A 20,465-nucleotide genomic window follows, 5' to 3' on the forward strand; every position below is an offset into this window, starting at 1 on the left:
CTTTCTGTACAAAAGATACTAGCATGTAGGGGTGAAGGCTCATGTAGGCACTGGCTTAACTTCTCTGTGTTCAGTGAGATGTGTAGGTGTTGGCTTCAGTTTGTGGAGAGCAAACTATAATCTCATCAACAGCCTGGGTTTCAAGGGGGTTACTACAGGATGGCAAACTACTCACTTAAATGTAGACTATTTGCTGCACTGAAAAGTTTACTTTGGTGAGAGGAGGTACCCCGTTGGGGCTAAGTCTACCTGGTTATTTTGGTGATTTCATTTAGGTCGCCTTCCTCTGTGTATCTATTTCAGGAAGTGTCTACTCTATTAGCTTCCCATACTACACCTCAAATTGCTCTTAATGTTAGTTATCTCTCCCCATATTCCCTACCTCATTCCCTCTTCCCTCTGCCTATCTACTTGAATAAGGGACTTGGGGGCACAGATAGACCTTGCTAGGACATGGGCATAGAATAGTTATGGATAGATGTGTGGTGTTCCGGGAGGTCCTCCCACTCCTCCAACCTATAGCCGCTGAGATACCAGCCCATTGGGGCGTGGTCTCTCTCCCTTTAAAAAAGCGGCCACTTCCCTCTCCTCTCTCTCTCTCTCTTCACTTCCTGCTCTGCGGGCCACTAGACTCCCTTCCTGGTTGCGCAGAGGGCTGTAGTCTGGGACGGTGACTTGTAAGTTTTTTCCCCTTTAAATAAATACCACCCTATTAATCATAATTTCAAACTGGTGTGGCATTGTTTGTGATTTACGCCTTCAGTGTGGGGTTAGGTGGAACTATCTATCTATTCGATGTCCCTTTCCTAAGAGATCCATCTATACTACCTAGTTCCGTATGCTATAACTATTCTCTGTTGTTCTATGGAGAGTAATTTGGTTTCCATTGACTTAACAGACAACATCCACATATAAACAAATGCATACCATATTTGTTCTTCTGGTTCTGGACACCTAACTCAGAATGCTTTCTTTTTCTAGTTTCATCCATTACTTGCAGGTTTCATTCTTTTTAATGGTTGACCAGTATCCAGTTGCATAAGTTGTAGCACATTTTCCTTATCCTTTTGTTTTTAAATCCATCTGGTTTGTTCCCAATTTCTGGCTATTATGAATAGAACAACAGTGAGCATGATTGAACAAGTGTTTCTGTGGTACGATGTAGGATCCTTTGGCTATATGCCCCAGAGTGGATCTTGAGGTAGTTTGATCCCCATCTTCCTGAGATATTGCCACGCTGATTTTTTGTTGTTGTTGTTAAGGTTACTTTTTAAGATGGAATATTCGAGCTACTTAGAATTACTTTGTCTAAAATTTGTAGGTTTTGATTAAATATCTGCCTATATGTTTAGCTGTCTATCAATTCCTCAATCAATTGCCTCTTTCGATTTTTAGATGACCATCCAGATTTGCCAAAGCAGTCTGTGGCCAAATAATATTTTCCCTAGTGATTAGTGACGCTGCCTAGGGAATATATCTGAGTTTTGTTTTATATTCAACTCGTGTGTGTGTTGTGTGTATTCATGTACGAGTGCATGTGTATGAGTGTAGAGACCAGATAAACTTCAGATTTTATCTTTCAGAAGTCATAATCCTAGTTTGAGAGGTTCTCTCATTGGTCCCCCACGCTTCCTGATTTGACTAGGCTGCCTGACCATTGAGCTTCAGGGATATATTAACCCAATGCATCACAAAAGTACACCACCATGCCTGGGTTTTTTTTCCCCCCCTAGCAAGCACTTTACTGACCAAGCTGGTTTCTCGGCTGCCTGCCTTACATGCATCTCCGTTAAGGCCTTCATCTCTGAGCTGCTCTAGTGGTAAACAGCAAGGTACCTAATTCTGTGAATGACCTCATAATTCAAGTGTTTGAATATAGACTCCTGTACATACCTGACGATACCCTGACTAGAGTTTGATTTTGATTAATGTCTCTTCCAAAATGTTATGTCCTCATCCAGACTGAGGTTCTTGAGATACCTGATAATGGAAGAGGCTTCTGAGGAAGCAAACAGAAGCAATTCTCTCTAATGACTCTTGGGAGGGAATCCCATCTAATGGACCCTAACACATAAACTATTAAATAGAGCTCTACTATCCAAAATGGTATACAAGAATCAGGTGGCATTTACATCAAATTTGAGTGAATTAAAATGACATCCAGAACTTAGATTCCTCACTTTCAGCATCTGTGTTGCAGTCATATATGTCTATTGCTAGCATACGGGGTAGTTCGGAGTAGAGCACTGCTCCCTATAGAGTAGCAGTTCTCAACCTAGGGGTCGCGAACCCTTTCGCAGGGGTCACACATCAGATATCCTGCATACCAGATATTGCGTATCAGATTCATAATAGTATCAAATCACAGTTATGAAGCAGCAACGAAAATAATTTTGTGGTTGGGCGTCACCACAACATGAGGAATTGTGCTAAAGGCTCGCAGCGTTAGGAATGTTGAGAACCACCGCTGTGGGGTGTCCTATGGGCTCGCTCCATTTTGGGGTGTGCTGTAATTTTAATAGCTGTTTTCAATCAAAGAGGAGAAGTCATTTCTCATGGAACATTAGCTCTGATAGTGATTCAAATAGAGGTGATGAAAGAAACTTTAGGAAGTATGAGATATCATGGTAATCACCAAATTCTTTTTTTTTTTTTTTTTTGGATCCCATGCTGCATTGGTTTCCTGTTACTATGACAAAATACCTGAAATAACTAATGTCTAAGAAAGAAAGGTTTGTTTTGAGGGGAAAGGTAACAATTGTAGAGCTTTTAGTCAAGGTCAAAAGGCCTTGTTATTTTATTTTAGAGGCTTTGGTGAGTCAGTACATCATGGCGGTAACATGCGGAAGAGCATGCTGCTTGCCTCAGGTGGCAGGGAAGTAGAACAAAGAAGAAATGAGCATCCCATAGTTCACTTTTGGCCATATCTCCAATTAGACCCCTCCCACCTCATCCCTTAAGGATTCTACTGATTTTCTATAGTGGAGACTAAGCATTCAAAGTGTAGGTTTTGGGCAACATATTCAGACCTGTCATATATGCTCTTACCACCTAAATATCTTTTACTATACCACCCAATGCATGCACATTTTAAACATATGCTTATTTACCTATATGTCTCTGTTTGTGTATGCAATCTCTTTCATAAATAAGGAATGTAATGATACTAAAAATTCTAATCAAGTTAAATGGAAATGGAAATTCCTTCACACAGTACCATGAGATACACCCTCAAGTTCATCTCCCTCATTCTGGAACTTTCTGATTAGAGAGAAGTTTAGATCCGAGGTTAGAGAACCTGGGGTCTAGGCAGAAGCCAATTCCTGTTAAAGGCCTTTAAAAGTGGACTACTGAGCCTTAGACAGGAATGAGTTCTCCTTATTCCCGTGCATATTTGCTGTGTTTGCCAGTGAAGAAGATTTAAAGGGGAACCTCTTGATTTCCTAGAATGGTGCTATTTAAATAATTGGCTTTCTGCACCTACAGTGTACTGAGAAGCCATAATTACTATTTGAAGGATGCTAGTGCCGTTGGAGGCGCTGGCTTCAACCGTGATTCATCAACAGCATTCGTGGGTGTTTCCAGTCTCAAGTTGTCATTTTAGAGAAGCCATTGTGTACTACTGAACAAGTTACATTTGGGTAATAAAACTGTGATGGGTTTTCGAGGAGAGAGGTTTGTACTTCTCGAGAAACGTGTGAGTCCTAAAGCATGCTAAGAAAGGTACCACTTAGCAGTCACGTGTGCCCCTGAGCAGCATTGTATAATCAGGCATTTAATTTCTTCAGACGCATCTTACCTCTCTCGTGAATCGGAAAATAATACAATTTTATTGTTAAGAGCCCTCTTCTCCCTCCCCTGCAATTTAATTAGTGCTCGTTAAGGAGAGGGAGCTGTCAGATTAGAATTCAACTTTTGAGTTTTCTATTGTCTTCTGATAGAGTGGCAATCCAAATCTTTTTATTTAGGTATGTTATTTTCAAGAACTTTTCCAAATGATGGTTTCCTCAGCTTGTCTTGCAGTGAAGAGAAAGTTTTTTTTTTACATTTGAATAAATTGAATGGCTGCACTTTTGCTTTCCATAAAAGGAAATAATAGAGAAGTCATTTAAAAAGGAAGGCACAGATATTATGATTAAGAATAATGATTCTCAAATTATATTATTTCACTTAAAATTTTGATGATATGTGCCTTTATGGATAGGGTCATTCACAATTTAAGTGTTTATTGTAATTTTCAGGGTTAGGAAAAAATCCTTACATATATAATAGGAAGCACATATTTCCTAAGATTATTCCTTTAATCTACAGAGTCCCAAAAAGTCCTTAAATTCTGACATGACATAAGGGGGACAGTGGAGGTAAAAAGGTGACAGATCCTGAGCTTGGAGACAGGGAAAGCAAACTGAAGCTCAATAGTTCTCTCCCCAGCAAAGGACTGTCTCGTGATGAAGTTTACATAGCTTTGAGGTTTTGTGTCATGCTTGTCCTTGAATTGCAAAATGATCACAGCCGTGGTGAGAGAAGCTGGCTGCTTTTACTCTTATTTTCCCCCAAACTGTAAATAAGTCCGTTTTCCTTTACTGTTTGTGTTCCAGTTCCTCTGTGAATGCTGGGACACTGTGCTCGAAGGAGATGCCTTCACAGGACTGAAGGTTGTGGTTGGAAGCTAGGTGGTCTCATGGCAGAGTTTACATTCAGATAGGAAGGTACAAGAAAACTAAAGGAATTGCTGGCTTGATTGAATGTTAAGTGTTGCAGGGCGTAGGCTGAAGCTAGAATAGTTCATCCAAGACCAGTTATAGTAGAAAAAGAGATTTACTCAGTTACCTGTAGGGGACAGTGGTCAGGGCTAAAACAGAAGAACCTCCTGAGATAATACAGTGGACCATGGTGCTTTTTATTTGGAAGCTGTCCTCCTTTCTGTCTGAGTTTCTGTTGTTCAATTCCAGGCATGCAAATTAGGGTAATTCTGATAAGTATCTAGACTCCCCTGCTTTTGCCTTCCAGAATTCAGTCTCCACCTTATCCTGGTATCACTGAAATCTTGTTTGGTAAGCTATTTTAGGAACTCGTCCATTAAAATGCAAACACCTGCTGGACTCTTACTTCAGAGCCAACCCACCTGCCCATCCGCCTCTCTCTCCTGCTCCTATTCTAGGTCCCAGCAGTCAAGACCCGCCATTAGTTCTTCCGAAACTCCAAAACAAGCATGCTTCTTAATTTTCTTTGCCATTCACCTCACGGGAAATGTTCCTCACATTTTCTTTAACCGGTTGCTTTGTGTTTCTCCTGTCAGCAGGAGTTCATGAGGACCACTTCTACTCCCCAGTTTTGAGTACCTGATGTAGACTAGATGGGCACTGAGTGGATACCACAGGGCAAGTGAGAACAAGCCACATCTTCCTTGTTCTTTTTCTTGATAATTTCCTGAGCCCTAATTCAAATCTATTGTTTGCCTGTCTTCTCTCTTCCATCCTGTTTTTTTTTAGTTACCCCTGCCATGCTCAGTCTCATCTACTCAAAACAGCCCTCCCTGTTCTGGATAAAGCCTCCAGTGTTGACTGCTGAAGTCTCCATTTCTCAGTCATCATTTCTGCCTCCCAGGCTGTGGTCTTCTTTCCTCGCTGCCTTGTTTGCTCTTGTTCTTGTCCACTCCAAATTCTACCATCTCTCCCTTCTTTGTCTCCCTATAGCATAATGTCCGTGCTCATGCTGTAGCCTCACCTAGGTGTGAGGCCCCGTGAATGAGTGGTCAAAATAGTGCCTGCCCCACCCACAGAATTAACCTACTATCCTGCATCTCTGTATTCATTTGAACACTTTCTTCCTTAATGATAGATGCATTATGTTCTGGCTTTTGCTTTATTTTGCATTTTTTGTATCTTCATAGATGGCAATCTTGAGAATCAGAGCTGAATGAGCTAACCCTTGAAGGTCATGGGCAGGCTAGACCAATACCTGCGTGGTCATAATCTGTTGGCATAGAGAGAACACCATGCATGGCAGATTTTGATTTGAAATTGTGTTATGTCACAAGTCACTGTTGTCTTTGTTAGTCCTTTCTCCTAGGTTCCCAATTTCTAACAGAAAGAAAAGAAAACCTAATTTATAATATCTTTATGTAGATTAAATGTAATAATAAATGTGAGTATATAACTTAAAGCAATAGCAGCTGGCAGAAATATATTAATTATTCATTGTTGCACTGCTATAGGTATGTACTATTTGAAGACAATCTTGATTCATCTTCTAGTAGTAATGAGTTTCATTTAACTGTTTGGCTAATTTCTGACTGAATTAAACAGAAGCTAGAAGTTACCTATTAGCTTTACTATTAAATAGAAACCTTTTCTCATTACCTTCCATTATTCTATTAGTAATTTTTTTTTTTTGGTCTTAGAACATATTTCTGGTAATTGCTTGCTTTTTCGAGTTTCACCTGACAGAGATCCAATTGCTGCAAGTGTTTTTTAAAAAAAGAAAAATTAGAAAAATGATCAGTCCTCTTTACCCAGTCCTTTTACACACTATTTTGCAATCCAGAATATGAATTGAATCCCAAGTGGTTATAGTTAGCAGAGCCTGCCATTTGTTAGAGCCCGAGACACTAGAACACTGGAGGCACTGTCTTGGCCTGGCAGGTTCCTAACACATTCTGTTTCCACACATTTGTTAATTCTTATTGAATGTCTAATGTTCTGTCAGAACCCAGACAGATAGCTGACTCAAAAGTACCTGATTTTCGTAACAGAGCAAGCAATAAGAGGCTAGATTATAGCTCGGTTGATGAAGTGCTTGCCTCGAATGCACCAAGTCTTGCGTTAGAACCTCAGAACTGTATAAACCAGGTATGAGCATGCAGGAAGAAAGTGAAGGCGGCAGGAGGACCAGGTTTAAGGTCACCCTCTGCTTTGTATTGAGTTTGAGGGTAGCATAGATGACATAAAGACCCAGTTCCAAAGAAGAAGTGAGAAAATTGAAGTTCACTGAGAACTTATGAGAATAGCATCTAGTTAAGTTCTGCTTTCATGGATTAGAACGATACAACGCAGACCATTCTTTGGATCGGGTATCATGTGCTTCTTTGGTGTCTTTGAAATAACATCTCCAGAAGATGATTCACTGTGCAGAAATGTTCTCAGTTTTCTTTTTCCAACCAAAATAATGAACTCATCCACACCAACAAAAATGCAGCAACAAAAGCATCAAGAATTGGCCATAGTTCTTTGAAGTTTATATGTGATCCTTCACATGGAGAGAGACAACGTTAGAAACCGCAGTAGTGATCCAAGTAAGGCCCAGATGTCGACAGAAGAATGACACATTGCCAGAGACCAAAGGAGCAGAGGAGGAAAGGGTGTCTGTTGTAAGAGCTAACGCTGATGGGCTGATGGTATGATTCTCTTGATCATGATGGTCAAGGACAGCCATCTAGTAGGCAAATTGTCAGACACTATGTAATTCGATATTTTGCATTTTATGTATTTAAACAAAATTTCTATGGAATGAATGCTAATATTTTTATTTATTTTTATGTTTGTTTCGTGGATGGAGGAGCTAGGACTTCAACAAATAGCCTTACATTATCTACACAGGAGAGAAAGAGAGAGGGAGAGAGAGGTGTGCATATATATAAAATCTTTCTTGGGATCATAAAATGTAAAATTTCAAACATACAAGGAAAATTTAATATCAAATGAAAATTTATTTAATTATCAGTAAGAAATATTTTTATTGACTTTAAGACATTTCCACATTGTAATTTTTTTTAGAAATAAGAAATGCTTCTTAAATGGTGGCCCTTTATAAATTCAACCAACTATGAATGATGGCTGCCTATAGTGTCCCTTTTAAAGCATGGTGGTGTCATTAACAGGAGAGGGACCATTTCTGCTCGTATCTCCCACTGTGTCATGGTTCTGTAAACTCCTGAGCCTTTCCATGGACTGTGGTGCTATTAGATCTTCCTGCTGCTGCCTTTCCCTCCTCTTGGAGGATTTCATCCAATTTGTTCTGTCTACTAGAGCATGTTGTTTGGGTTGGCCAGCCATGTGTTCATCCCCTGGTCCATGTTTTACCCATGTCCTCTACTAAGAGAGCTTTGCCCAAGATGACCCCACGTTTCACTCTCAAACATCAGCTCTCAATTCTAATGGTATTTTCTTTCTGAGGTTTCCTTTGGTCACCTTGTCTAAAATTTCAGTGGCCTCCTATTTTCTCTCTAGCGTTAGGCTTTATTTTCCATTTCAGCCTTTATACTAGTTAATGGTTCATATTTTATTTATTTTGCTTATAGCTTGTCTCTCCCCAGGAGAGAATAAACTCTAGGAAAAGTGAAAATGTTCGCCTCATATCTTCACTGCTAAATCTTCCAGTCCCAGAGGCATGCCTGGCACAGACGGGGCACTTAATAAATTATTCTGAGTTTATTAACAAACACATACATTTGTGAAATATGTCTCAATGTGCTAAATCTAAAGACTGAACCAATGACATCATGCTCCAAGTTTGGTAGGGAAGAGGAAGAAAAATCTAAGTATCACAGTAAGCCTGTCTAATAGAGGATGGACTGTATGTCCGATATCTTGAGCCTGTGAACTTGCTTGTGTGTCCAGTGTGCTGGATATTTTTATGTCAGCTTAACGCATGCTAAAGTTACCTGAGAGGAGGAAACTCAATTGGTAAAATTTATCCATAAAATCCAGTTGTAGGACATTAGTGATTGATGGTGGAGGACTCAACCCATTATCAGTGGTACCATCCCTGATCTGGTGGCCATGATTTCTGTGAGAAAGCAAGATGAACAAGCCATGGGAAGCCAACCAGTAAGCAGCACCCCTCTGGCTCTGCATCAGCTATTGCCTCCAGCTTCCTGTCCTGTTTGAGTTCCTGTCCTGACTTCCTTCAGTGACAGACTACAGTGTTTGGAAGCATAAGCCAAATAAGTCCCTTTGCTCCCCCAGTTTTCTTTTTGGTCACCATGTTTCATTACAGAAACAGCAACCCCAAACTAAGACATCCAGTTACCCAAACAAGATGGTGTAAATTAATCCCCTAAATCTGCGTATTTGAAAACATAGTCCCTGCACATGTAGTTAATTTAGCTTATGGTTATAAATAATTAAAAATGAGGAACCAGAACTTAAAAGCTGAAGTGAAGGAAGGCTCATGTCTTTTAACATAAATGCGAATGTTAGCAATCACAAGAGTTATTATTATAATTTTTTTCCAGATATGTGCTTTTCCATTTTTCTTGTTTTATAAATAATGAAATTGAAGCACCGGGTTTGAGATGTTATCCAAGCTGACATGGTCTTATGGCAGACCATAGGACTTTATCCAACAGCTACTGAACACCGTGCCTTTTCCATTTTAACTGCTGTGCCTGGTCACTTCTGATTGCCTTCCTCACCCCAAACTCGAGCTATTTTTAACTTTCTTACCACAATGGTCTACATGGACTCAGTGAATTCTCCACATGCTGAGACCACACAGCTCGACTTACCTTTCTCTGTGGCGTGCTTCAGCTTACAGAAGAAATCGGGAAACTTGAAGATAAAGTGGAGTGCGCTAACAATGCGCTGAAAGCCGACTGGGAGCGGTGGAAGCAGAACATGCAGAACGATCTCAAGTCGGCCTTTACTGACACAGCCGAGGAGAACATCCGCTACTACGAACAGGTAAGCCCTGGTTCTCGAAAGCCCTTCTTTGTTAAGCCGTGTGCTCTTGACTGTCTATCTGCACTGTTCAAAGACTCCCCAGGGAAGAGCCAGCTGTCCCCATCCAAGGCAGCCTTGGTGACTTCCTGCTGGGTTGTTCCCTTTCCCCACCCCACCTGCACCCTATTGGTGATTCCGGAAGGAATTTCATTGCTCCTCGCTAAGGTGGAATGTTTTCCCCCTTAAAAAAGCTTTGTTTGCTTTCCCCTTTTCTGTGTCTGTCTCCTAAAGAATTTACAAAGGAAGAGGAGCAGATGTTTGGAAAAGTCAAATCAATCCCAGCTGTCCCTGATCTTTGTGTTTCTGCTCTCCCATAACTAACGCAGCCGCATGGAAAACGCAACTGATCTATGTCTCTGTCCACACAAGAGTAACTCATATTTGGGGAATGGCACAATGTGTAGTTAGGATTTCTTTTTTCTTTTTGGACAATTATTTTCAATGTTGCAACTAAATGTTCCTCAAAGAAGTTACTTTCTTAAGAGAAGTTCGTCATTCTAATCACTGTTCCATCTAACATAGTCTAAACATTCTTTCCTGGAAGAATATTTAAAATTCAGGTCTCTCACATTACTTCTGACAAAAATAGCAAATATATGAAATTGTTAGGTTAAGGAATTTATACTCTGTACCTACAATAATTATCATTATACAAATACTTTAAATTCAATAGTCATCTCTTTTGAAAGACTAACTAATATGGACATTTTCATAAAATGAGCACAACCAAACATCCCGCAGCAACCGTGAAGAGCAAGCATAGCATGTACGACAGTCCTGTCCTCCTGGAGTTAGAGCTAGTATAGGAAACAGTTGAAACCAGGAATCTAAAATTTGCAATGCATGTTCTAATATAGAAAGTCATTGCAGGGAGACCTAACCTCATATCAGGATGGGATGATCCACAGAGAGTAGGTTGAAGCTGGGATCTGAATGTTGAACAAGATACCTCCACATGACAAGGTGAGAAATCAAAGTCCAGAAACCAAAAAACCCATGGACAAAACATAGACGTGAGAGAAATATTGAAATAATTTAACTGCATTGGAGGAAGTGGACGTACTGCTGAGTTAAAGACAAGAATGTTCTAAGTTCAGTGTCATCATTCCTTGTAAGGAGGCCACTGAGTTTTTATCTGAAGATACATGTCACCTCCAATCTCCTTCCTTATTGTTGATCTGGCATGCATACCCTTTAAGCAATTCAAGTATCTGAAAATGTCAGGAAAACTCAGGTTTGAATGATCTAAAATATTTCTCCTTAATAAAATCCTTTCATCCACATAAGGCATCAGTATCACAATGGTCCCACCTGGGCATGTTTACGTCATGGACTCCCAGGGACAATCTGCTGAGATGATGCCTCTGAGATGCCATGTGGAGTTAACAGCTGCTCAGCAGTTAGGGGCATGCCCTTTCTTTCCAAGAACCTGAGTGCGGCCCCAGTGCCCATATCAGGCCACTCACAGCTGCCTGTAGTCCACCTCCCAGAGGTCCGCTGCCCTCTTCTGGCTTCATGAGTGTGTGTGTGTGTGTGTGTGTGTGTGTGTGTGTGTGTTTTATTAACAAAAAATGACATGAAAATGAGAATATGTCGTGTACCTGGTTACTATCATGAAGCATAAATACATGAAGATATTCAATATGGCAAATGCCACTAAGTGTTTAAAGGTAAAGTCTGCTGATTTTTCCAAGTTTGGGCTTTTTTGTTTGGTTGCATTTTCTTTTGCATGTTTGTTTCTGTTTTGAGACAGGGTCTCACTATGCCACGTTATTTAGGAGGATGATTGGTTTCCGCTAGTATAACTTACAAAGGCCCTGCTCAGGGCATTTGTTTTTCCCATGGTGGTAACTTCTCATGTATCCGTCACATCAGTCCACCAAGGCAAGATAAGGAAACTGGTGTCCTTAAGTAATCAAGAAGGCTTAATCAGTCGAAAAGCTGTGAAGGCCTAAAGAGCAGCAGTGTGTGGTCGTCTGTTAATTCGGGCTGTCTCAGATAGATGGAGGCATGAAGTGTTCGTGATCTTTCCATCCCGTTTCATTTTATCACATCATCACAGAAATACCTCCGTTTTCTTCAACATTCACATAGAAAATCCCCAAAGGGTCTGTTTCTTTTGCAGACGATAAAATAGCCCCCACACATCTGTCTATGGATTGACTGAGAACATTGTGAAGTGTGTTTACGTACACTGAGACCCCAGGGACATCACTAGGAGATGGATTACTGTGGAATACCCTCATTTGGGGGCTCCATCCTTGACTGAAGCAATGTGAAACAGGGCACGATTGTACAACAGCATCCAAAGGAAATCTTGCTAATGTGGTCATGTGCCAGGGATGTTGAAATAGTACGATATGACATGAGGAATGAAGGGAGTAGATGTTTTCCACTGCTCTCCTCCAGCTAAAAAGAAACTAGTTTTGGGTTCTCAATGCTTATTATAAAGTTGGAGGAAACTTAGATAATGTTGTTCCTTGAAAGAAACAATGGATTAGAAGATTGCATTCTTATGAAAGCTTTATTTTAGTATAATTGAATCTACTTAGCTATCCTACCTCCTCCTTCGCATGAGTGTTGCATATGTCGTTGGACCTTGTGGAAGTAGTTAGTTTCAAAGTAGCTTTGGAATGACTCTGGTTTTGGCCCAAACTAGAAAAGAGAACAATGACCTTTAGGGTGAGAATGTGGTCCAGCGACATCAATGTTGTTGCTAAGGAGTTTACAAGGAGCCCTGGTCTCCTTTCTGGTTCTCTTGAAGATGCTTTTGTCATCCGAATGTGTTTGCTTTCTTTGTCTCTCATACATCAAGGGTGCCTGGCAGTAATAAAAAGAATAGGGAATTCACCAGAGGTACCTGAAAGTTGTGGCGAGGAGCGGAGTTAATAGAGGGACCTGAATTCCAGAACATCTGCAGCTCACAACCTTCTTAATCAATACTAGGCTCTCCACAGCTGAGAGCGTTTATGGTCAGCCTTGCTCTAAGTGTGACATGAACCATCTCCTTTGCCTTTCTCCTTAACGCCACCTCTACACCATCCCTCCCAAGCTCCCAGCAATAGAAACTTCCGATGGTGATTTTTGTCAAACTAAACAGATGATAATTAAGTGATAATGAACAAATAAACTCTATTTCTTTGCAAAGTTTATTTTAGTATTACTAGTAGGTATATAAAATCGAAAAGTACATACTACTGAAAACAAACACATAAAAATTAAATAGTTATCATAATGTAAAGAAGAAATAAAGGTTTGTATCCCCACTTCCTACAGAAAAATAGATTCATATATAATTACAGAAAAATAATTGCTAACATAAGATTATCATACTTATTAAAGTGTTTACATGCCCCTTTCTGAAAGTGCCCACATGAAATACATAACTTATTTATTTTAGGCCTTGATAATTAAAATAAATATATTTGGTTTTTAGTATTTTTCAGTTTTACATAATTTTCTTTTGGCGGAGGCTTTTTGTTCATTCCCGGCTGCCCAGACTTGAAATAACCACACAGAAACTATATTAATTGCAATACTGTTTCACCAAATAGCTTAAGTGTATTTCTGGGTAACTCTTATATTTTAAATTAACCAATTTCCACTATTTTGTATTTTACCACGAGGCTCGTGGTTTACCGGCAAGGTACCTGCATATCTATCTCCAACAGCGGCTACTTGGCATCCACTGATTCTACCTTCTTTCTCCTAGCATTCAGTTTAGGTTTCCTGCCTAGCTCTACTCAGCCCTACCATAGGCCAAAGCAGCTTCTTTATTCATTAAACAATAGAAGCAACACATATACAAAAGGACTTCTCACATCAATTTTTAATGTAGTTATAATTTTCATATTTATAAATCATAATGGGAGTAGATTATTCTTTATATTTAAAATTTGAATAACTATTAAGCTAGTTATACTAACATATTTATGTGAGGCAACGGTCAAGGAATAGGTATTTTTGAACAGGGCTGAGAGAGCCTGGATGCCAGCATGGACTTGGATATAATGATACCTACCATGGATACATATCAGTGGAGAGCCAGAGGCAAGGGAACGTGTTTCACAATTTCCTGAAGAATACTATCTTTTATCTCACAGCCAGAAATCCTTCTATAGTCCAGCATGAATTGAGCCTAGACTCAATATTGGACCAAGTCTGTGGGCCTGCCCTTTTTGAAAGAAATGGTGTCCCCTTTGGACCTGACAACATACACCTGCAGTCAAAGCTGTTTGCAAAACAGGGACAGAAATATTTTAACACTTTTTACATCATCATCATCATCTCTTAAGATAATTATGAATATTAGTTGTTTAAATTTGAGTAGTATGAATTTTAAATGCTCAGAGCACTGGTTACTGCATCCCAAATGCAGGCAGGAAACCTGAGACAGAGCAGTAGGGGATGTGTGCAAATGAGAAGTACATACAATGGAAACGAAGATGTACAAAGAGAATGCTATAAAGAAACCCACCGTTTTATATACTACCTTTAAAATAAAAAAGAAATGATTTGCTATAATCAGTGATTATTATTCTACATTTGTAATCACTATATTATTATATCTTATTTTAGAATGTCATTTTCCTCATGTAAAAAGATGATTTATTTAAGATTCCATTATTGCCCATGTGCTGGCAAACACCTTTAAGTTCAAAGTCAGGGATTATCTGAGTGAACTAAGGGACCAGCCAGAGCAGGGCAGGGGACATATGGTGAGCATTTGTGGAGAGGGGACAGAATAGAACAAAGTACAATGACACATATATACAAGAATGTTATAATGAAACCCAGTACTTTGTATACTGCCTTCGAAATTAATAACAAAAAAGATCTATTATCAAAGCCATGTGGTAAGCACTGTGGTAGATCTAATTTTAAGCTCTGATTTTGCTCATACAGTTAACGTTTGTTGTCGAAGAATAATATACATATTCATTTGCTTGATACAGCTTTACAGTTGGGTTTTTGAGACAGTGTCTTGCTATGTAGTCCAGGTTGACTTAGAACTCACTGTAGCCTATGTTGTCCTCAGAATTATGGCAATCCTCCTGCCTCAACCCTCTGAGTTATGGAATCACAGGCAGGCACCACTGCTGTGTGTGCTAATATGTTTAATGGGAGTTTATTTAAATTTGTTCTGTTCAGATGAACTCTAATGGACAGACGTGAAGAAGGATTCTGGTATCAGTGGGCACCACAGATATTTGGGTCCACGTGGACATCCAGGAAGTGGGAAATCATTTATGGGAGGTGAATGAATATAGAAGAAAATGTCTTGACAAAAGCTTATCAATATCCAAATGAACACTACTGCTGAAGCTTCTCTAATGTCCAACCTAGTTTTTTGTGAGTCATTTAAAAATTACCCAAAACAGTTTAAATTGGATTTTATAGTGAGCCTACAAAATTAAGCAATTGACAAATGGGCTGCAAGGATCCCGAATCTTCGAGCATGGTTTCCTTTTCCATTTTCACTTCTAGAATGCATACCTTCTTACATTTGGAAAATGGGAAATGCCGAAGGGTTCCTTTAGCTTCAGTGTTACACTATGGATTGGACACATTTTTCTGATGTGGGGAAAAAATGCTGAAAAACACTCTGGTCCAAGTTAAGATAGCTCCCCAAAATTTTGATCATACGGGGTAAAAATATGTTGATTATAATTATAAAATTGCTGCCTAGGAAAGACTCTGATCTAGATTTCTGTCATATTTCATTCTTTTGGAAGCTGAAAAATCAGAAAAATTACTTTAGTGAAAGGAGCAATGAGAATAGTCTCGCAAAATTTATTTTTAACTAGCAAAGGAGGACTGTTATCTGCCGTTAACCTAAGGATAAAGTGCTTTTTCAATCCAGAAGGAGAAAGCAAAGGAGGGAAACTCTAGCCATTTCCATATTCCCTAGAATTTAGTAAAATGGCTTGAAAAACTAGGAAAAAGTTAGTCACACTTTCAAAGTCAAAGACTTTGAAAGCGACTGTGACTTAAGAGAGGGGGCAGTTTTAAAGTGTGAGGTGTAGATCATAGAGAGAATTGGATGTGATTGCACTGTGGACTGTGGACCTTGAAAAGGGAGATAAAAGCAGAATACATTTAAGGATGAGTCCAGAAGAGAATGGGAAGTATCAGGGGTCGCACTTCAAGAGAGAGCGAGAGTTGAGGAGGGGGAGTTGAGAAATGTCCCAGTCATACCAGAGTGCAGTGTGTGGAGCCTCCTTGGACGACAGAAAATGAAGATCTAATAAGGTAATAAAATGATTACAAGGAATCTCTAATGGAGATTGTCATAAAAAGAGGAAATGGCTGCCTGGCTTCTGTTCTGATTCTGCTCTTTCCATCATGGAGGAGAAAAATGAAATAGAATGGATTTGCTCATCAGCAAACAAAACAAAATATAATGGCATATTTGAGAAGATGAAATAAAATCTGTCCATTTTACAGAAAGGGAAGGCTGGGTACATTATTTTCTTCCCGAATATTATGAAAGCCCTTTACCAGCTGGAAAGCAGAGTGAGAAGAGCCACAGCTTCAGTTGTGGTGGAAGATTGGTGGGTCTTCCCCTACCCACCCGTTCTTTCCTTCCTAGAGGGCTGTGAATGTTAACTCCAGACACTGCCACCACTGCCACCCATTCCCAGTTAATGTCCTCTGTGATTTGGATGAGTGTCACACATGGTCACCCAGTGCTGCTCAGTTCTCTGTACGAATCACCTTGGGAAGGCAAGAGTGTACATGGCAGAAACTTTACTCGAGTAGAGATTTTTTTTTTCCTGTGGTTTTTAAGCCTCAGGAATGCAGGCAGTGTTTTGAATTTTCTTTTAAAAATCTTGGGACAGAGATCTTGTAGATGGCTTATGCTGGGCTGTTACATTTCAGTATCAGGCTAGATTTGAGTAAAGAAGCACCTTCATTATAATCCACCTTCCTGTTTTACTGTAAAAATGAAGCCAAGCTATAAGGGGTGTAGGAAGCCATGAGTGAGTGAGTCCTGAGAGAATGTGTACTGCAGACATGGGTGTGTCCCTGTTGAGGAGTCCAAGGCCTCAGTCTCCTAGGAGTGCCAAAACCTTCTCCAGGTGAAACTCATGGGATGGCAAGGCTTACCTAGTGATGGAGCAAGTGGCCAGTGTGTACAAAAACTAGCAACTGCTGCTTCCTCCCCAGATGATTGTGATTGCAACCTTTGCTGCCTACAGAGCCCTCCTACTGAGACTAATTAACCCTTTCCCCTCTGCTGCACATAATAAACACGCAAAGGTTCCAAGTTGCTATGGTAGTAGATGCCACTCCATCAGAGAGCCCACACCTCACCTGATGCCAGCTTTTCTATATGTGTGTCTCTGGGTCGGTCCTTTCTTCATTCCCTCACTTCCCCTAGTCAGGGTTTCAAGACCAACTGCAGAGCTGCAGCATAGCTGAGCTAGAAGGTTCTAGAATGGTCTAGAACTGGGAATTTGGAATCCATATCAGAGTGGCTTTTCCGTTTGGTTTGGTTGTTCTTTTTTGTTTGCTTGGTTTGGTTTGGTTTTTGTACTCTTTTGTTTGTTTTTGCTAACATAACTCCTAGTAGTTACTCATATCTGATATATATATACACCCTTAGAGCCACAGAACGGAGACAAATATCTTAATAGTATCAAAAAAAGTTTCCCAAGAAAATAATTCTCAGTGTCTTAGTCACTGGAAAGACTGTCTCACAATTTCATTATGCACCGTAGGATCGAACAGTGCTCTGGTGTGTGCGTGTGTGTGTGTCAGTGATGGGAGGATGTGTGTGTGTGTGTGTGTGTGTGTGTGTGTGTGTGTGTGTTTGCCAGGGGTGTGAGAGTACTGTAAAGCCAACATACCTACTTAGGAAGCTCAGAACCTTAGAAATTCACTGAAACGAGCCATTAAATGTTTTAATCCATTGGGTCCCGTACCCTCATTATTTTTTTCTTAGCCACTGGAAGATACCTACTAGAAGCCAAAACATCTGGATTGGGAAATGCAGACTCAATCTAGTGTTTTCCTATGGACCATCTAATTTGCTTAGGTGTGGTCATCTTCATCAGCTAGGAAACAGCTACTTCTTGCCATCCCAGTGCCATGTGATGGCCGTCTATTGACCATCTAAGAGATTTCCATTTCTTTTAGAAAGATCAACATTATTCAGTTTTTAATAAATTAGCTGTGCCATCCCTGTCATTTTTATACTATCTACATTATGGAAAATTATTTTTGAGGTGAGCAATAAGTTCCTATTTCAAATAAAACCAGGAGGTGTAAAATAGGAATGAATAAAACAAGAGAATGTGAAATAAAATGACGTTTTTTTGGCCTTAGGATGCTAAAAATTCTGTTTTCACTGTCTGAGAAGAGGCTTCATAATTGCCTATACATCCTAATGTTCAGTGGATGATTTATTTTTATTTTTAATTATTCTGGGTTGCTCACTGGAGACAGTTGTAATAATATACTCTCCATACACCATAAAGAATATGATAGAGGGATATTCTGGAACAAAGCTTCCATAGATACCAGGAAACTGCCTTATCAGGTGGAAGATGGTCACTAGAAATTTTGAATAAGCAAAGAAGCAAGAATTATAAACAGAACTCAAAGAAATCTATGTGTAATATTAAAGGACAGTGCTGTGTGAGGCTGAAGCAGAGTGTGATTCTAGGTTAGGCTGAGCTATAAAGTGAAATTTTGTCTAAAAATTAACAAAAAAGCAAATGATGAAAATTTCTATCCAAATTAGACATTGAAAGGTCATCACTAGCCATTGTTCTACTTGATTATGCCATTTTTTATTCTGTCACATAGTAAACATTGTTGGTATTTTGGAGGTTTCTGCTGTTCCCAAACATCTATTGAAATTATCTCATCACTACCTTATGACCTGTACTATAATTATTTCTCAATTATCCACCCTGAAAAATGAGTTTATGTGTGCAATGGAGGGAAAGCATGGCTATCTGCCTCTTCCCAGAATTTAAACTAGGGATGGTTTCTGCAGCTAAGTTATTTAGAAATTTAATAGGAAATGATTATAAAGGGATAAATGCTTTAAAACACACATAACATATATACAAGAATATAATATTTTAAAAACGAGAGTTAACTAATGAAAACTATAGAATTGTGTGTCAGCAGCATGTTGTAAGGAGACAAAGAGAAATGTGTGCACTGTAATTATCTGTAGAGTCAATAGATGGTTAAAACAAGAGATTGAAAAAGTGAGCTTGAAATCCCATATTTAAGCTGATGAGCCCCATCAGTTGGCTGGTCATATCAAAGGAAACGATCGAATGTAGTGAACACACGAGTGGAAATAATATGAATTCAAGTTCAAGCCATTGGATTAGTTTATTCCACAAAGATTATTAACATGTTAGACCTCTTGCCACCCCTGTGTGAAAGTAATAGAAATGGAATAAATGATACCGGAGACGCCTGCTGTCTTTATCAGATTTTGAGTTAGAAAGCCACAGACTACTATGGAATAATAAATAAGTGGGCCACAAGATGGCGTCTGTAGCTAATGAGTCTTTTTACTTTAACCCTTGCAGTGGTTAAGCTAAACACACAGCTTACATTGTATTTTTAGAAAAGTAGTATGCACATCCTGTTATGTTAAATTTTAGAGCTACTTCTAAAATTGAAACTTGGCAGATAATTCCTAGAATCTGGATTCAGACTTCTGCAGAAGTGAGCTTCCCCCTCCCCTCTCCTTTTCTTATCTTCCTTTCTTTTTTCTTTTTTTGGCAATACTGGGCAGTAAAGCCAGAGCCTTTCATATGCTACGCCAGTGTTCTGTCACTGAGAAACATATTCTGAATTTTTGCCTATTTTTATTTTGAAGCAGAGGCTCACTGGCTTGCCCAGCTTGGCCTGATCTCACTCTGTAGTCCATACTTGCTATGAAGTTGCAATCTCCCTGCCTCAGACTCCCAACTAGATGATATTATGGTCTTCTACCACCAGGCCTGACTAGCCTATCTCCCAAACTACTAATTTTACTTGAATCTGAATCTTCAGTATAGACAACCGGCTTCAAAGCTGTTAAAGGAGCTCATGAAAAGCCCCAGACTCAATGCCCATTTGGCAGTGAGCATGTACCACATGTAGGCTAACAGAACTACAGCAGCCACAGTGAAGACGGCAAAGATTCCTCATGTGCCTGTGGATCTTACTTTAGGAAACTCTACGATGGTAATTATCTTTCAAATACCAAATACTTGAGGGAAATGTTTAAATTTTTATGATCACTATATCTCATAATGAATGGCTCTGGGCAAGCAGACCAAGACGAAATTGTAAATCATATGCATTTTCACTTGCCAACTTCTTGTCAGCTCCAGTCAGCCTCTGGAACCTACCATTTTAATGGAAACCCATTTATTTTATGTGTAGATGAATAAGCCCAACAAAGCAGAGAGTCACGGTAGACCTCCTCACGTCCCACAAGGTGACACAATATTAATACCGGCTCCTAAATATGAGCACTACCACGGAAAGCTGCTGTGTCTGTGGGAACAGTGCTGTCACCACTGATTCTTTTGAAACCATGATCACATCTGTTTGTGGGATTACTATGCACTTGGGAACAAAGGAGACATTTGCCTGTTCTGGTAGTGAAATGTCATCACCATCTCTGCTGAAGCAGCAAGAGATTTCCTTTCAAAACTAAGAGTTACCTTTGGAATTGGAGATTAGTTTTCCTAGCATCTCATCCTCTTTAGAAAGGCTTGA

The 20,465-nt window shown here is 39.6% G+C and overlaps 1 protein-coding gene across 2 annotated transcripts in view; it reads left to right on the plus strand.

Annotated features, from left to right (window-relative positions):
* Snx7 (sorting nexin 7) overlaps positions 1-20,465 on the plus strand; it is a 79,167-nt gene that overhangs the window by 50,961 nt on the left and 7,741 nt on the right. Inside the window, exon 8 of one of the 2 annotated variants that reach the window (XM_041653155.1) lies at positions 9,531-9,683. The exons of the other annotated variant lie outside the window; for it this stretch is intronic. Coding sequence (XP_041509089.1) covers positions 9,531-9,683 — 153 coding nt within the window. The remainder of the gene's footprint in view (positions 1-9,530; positions 9,684-20,465) is intronic. 2 annotated transcript variants of the gene reach the window in all.

The sequence above is a fragment of the Microtus oregoni genome, unplaced genomic scaffold, assembly GCF_018167655.1.
Source record: "Microtus oregoni isolate MIOR12 unplaced genomic scaffold, Mior012 000000F_ref0000247, whole genome shotgun sequence".
Taxonomy (NCBI): domain Eukaryota; kingdom Metazoa; phylum Chordata; class Mammalia; order Rodentia; family Cricetidae; genus Microtus; species Microtus oregoni.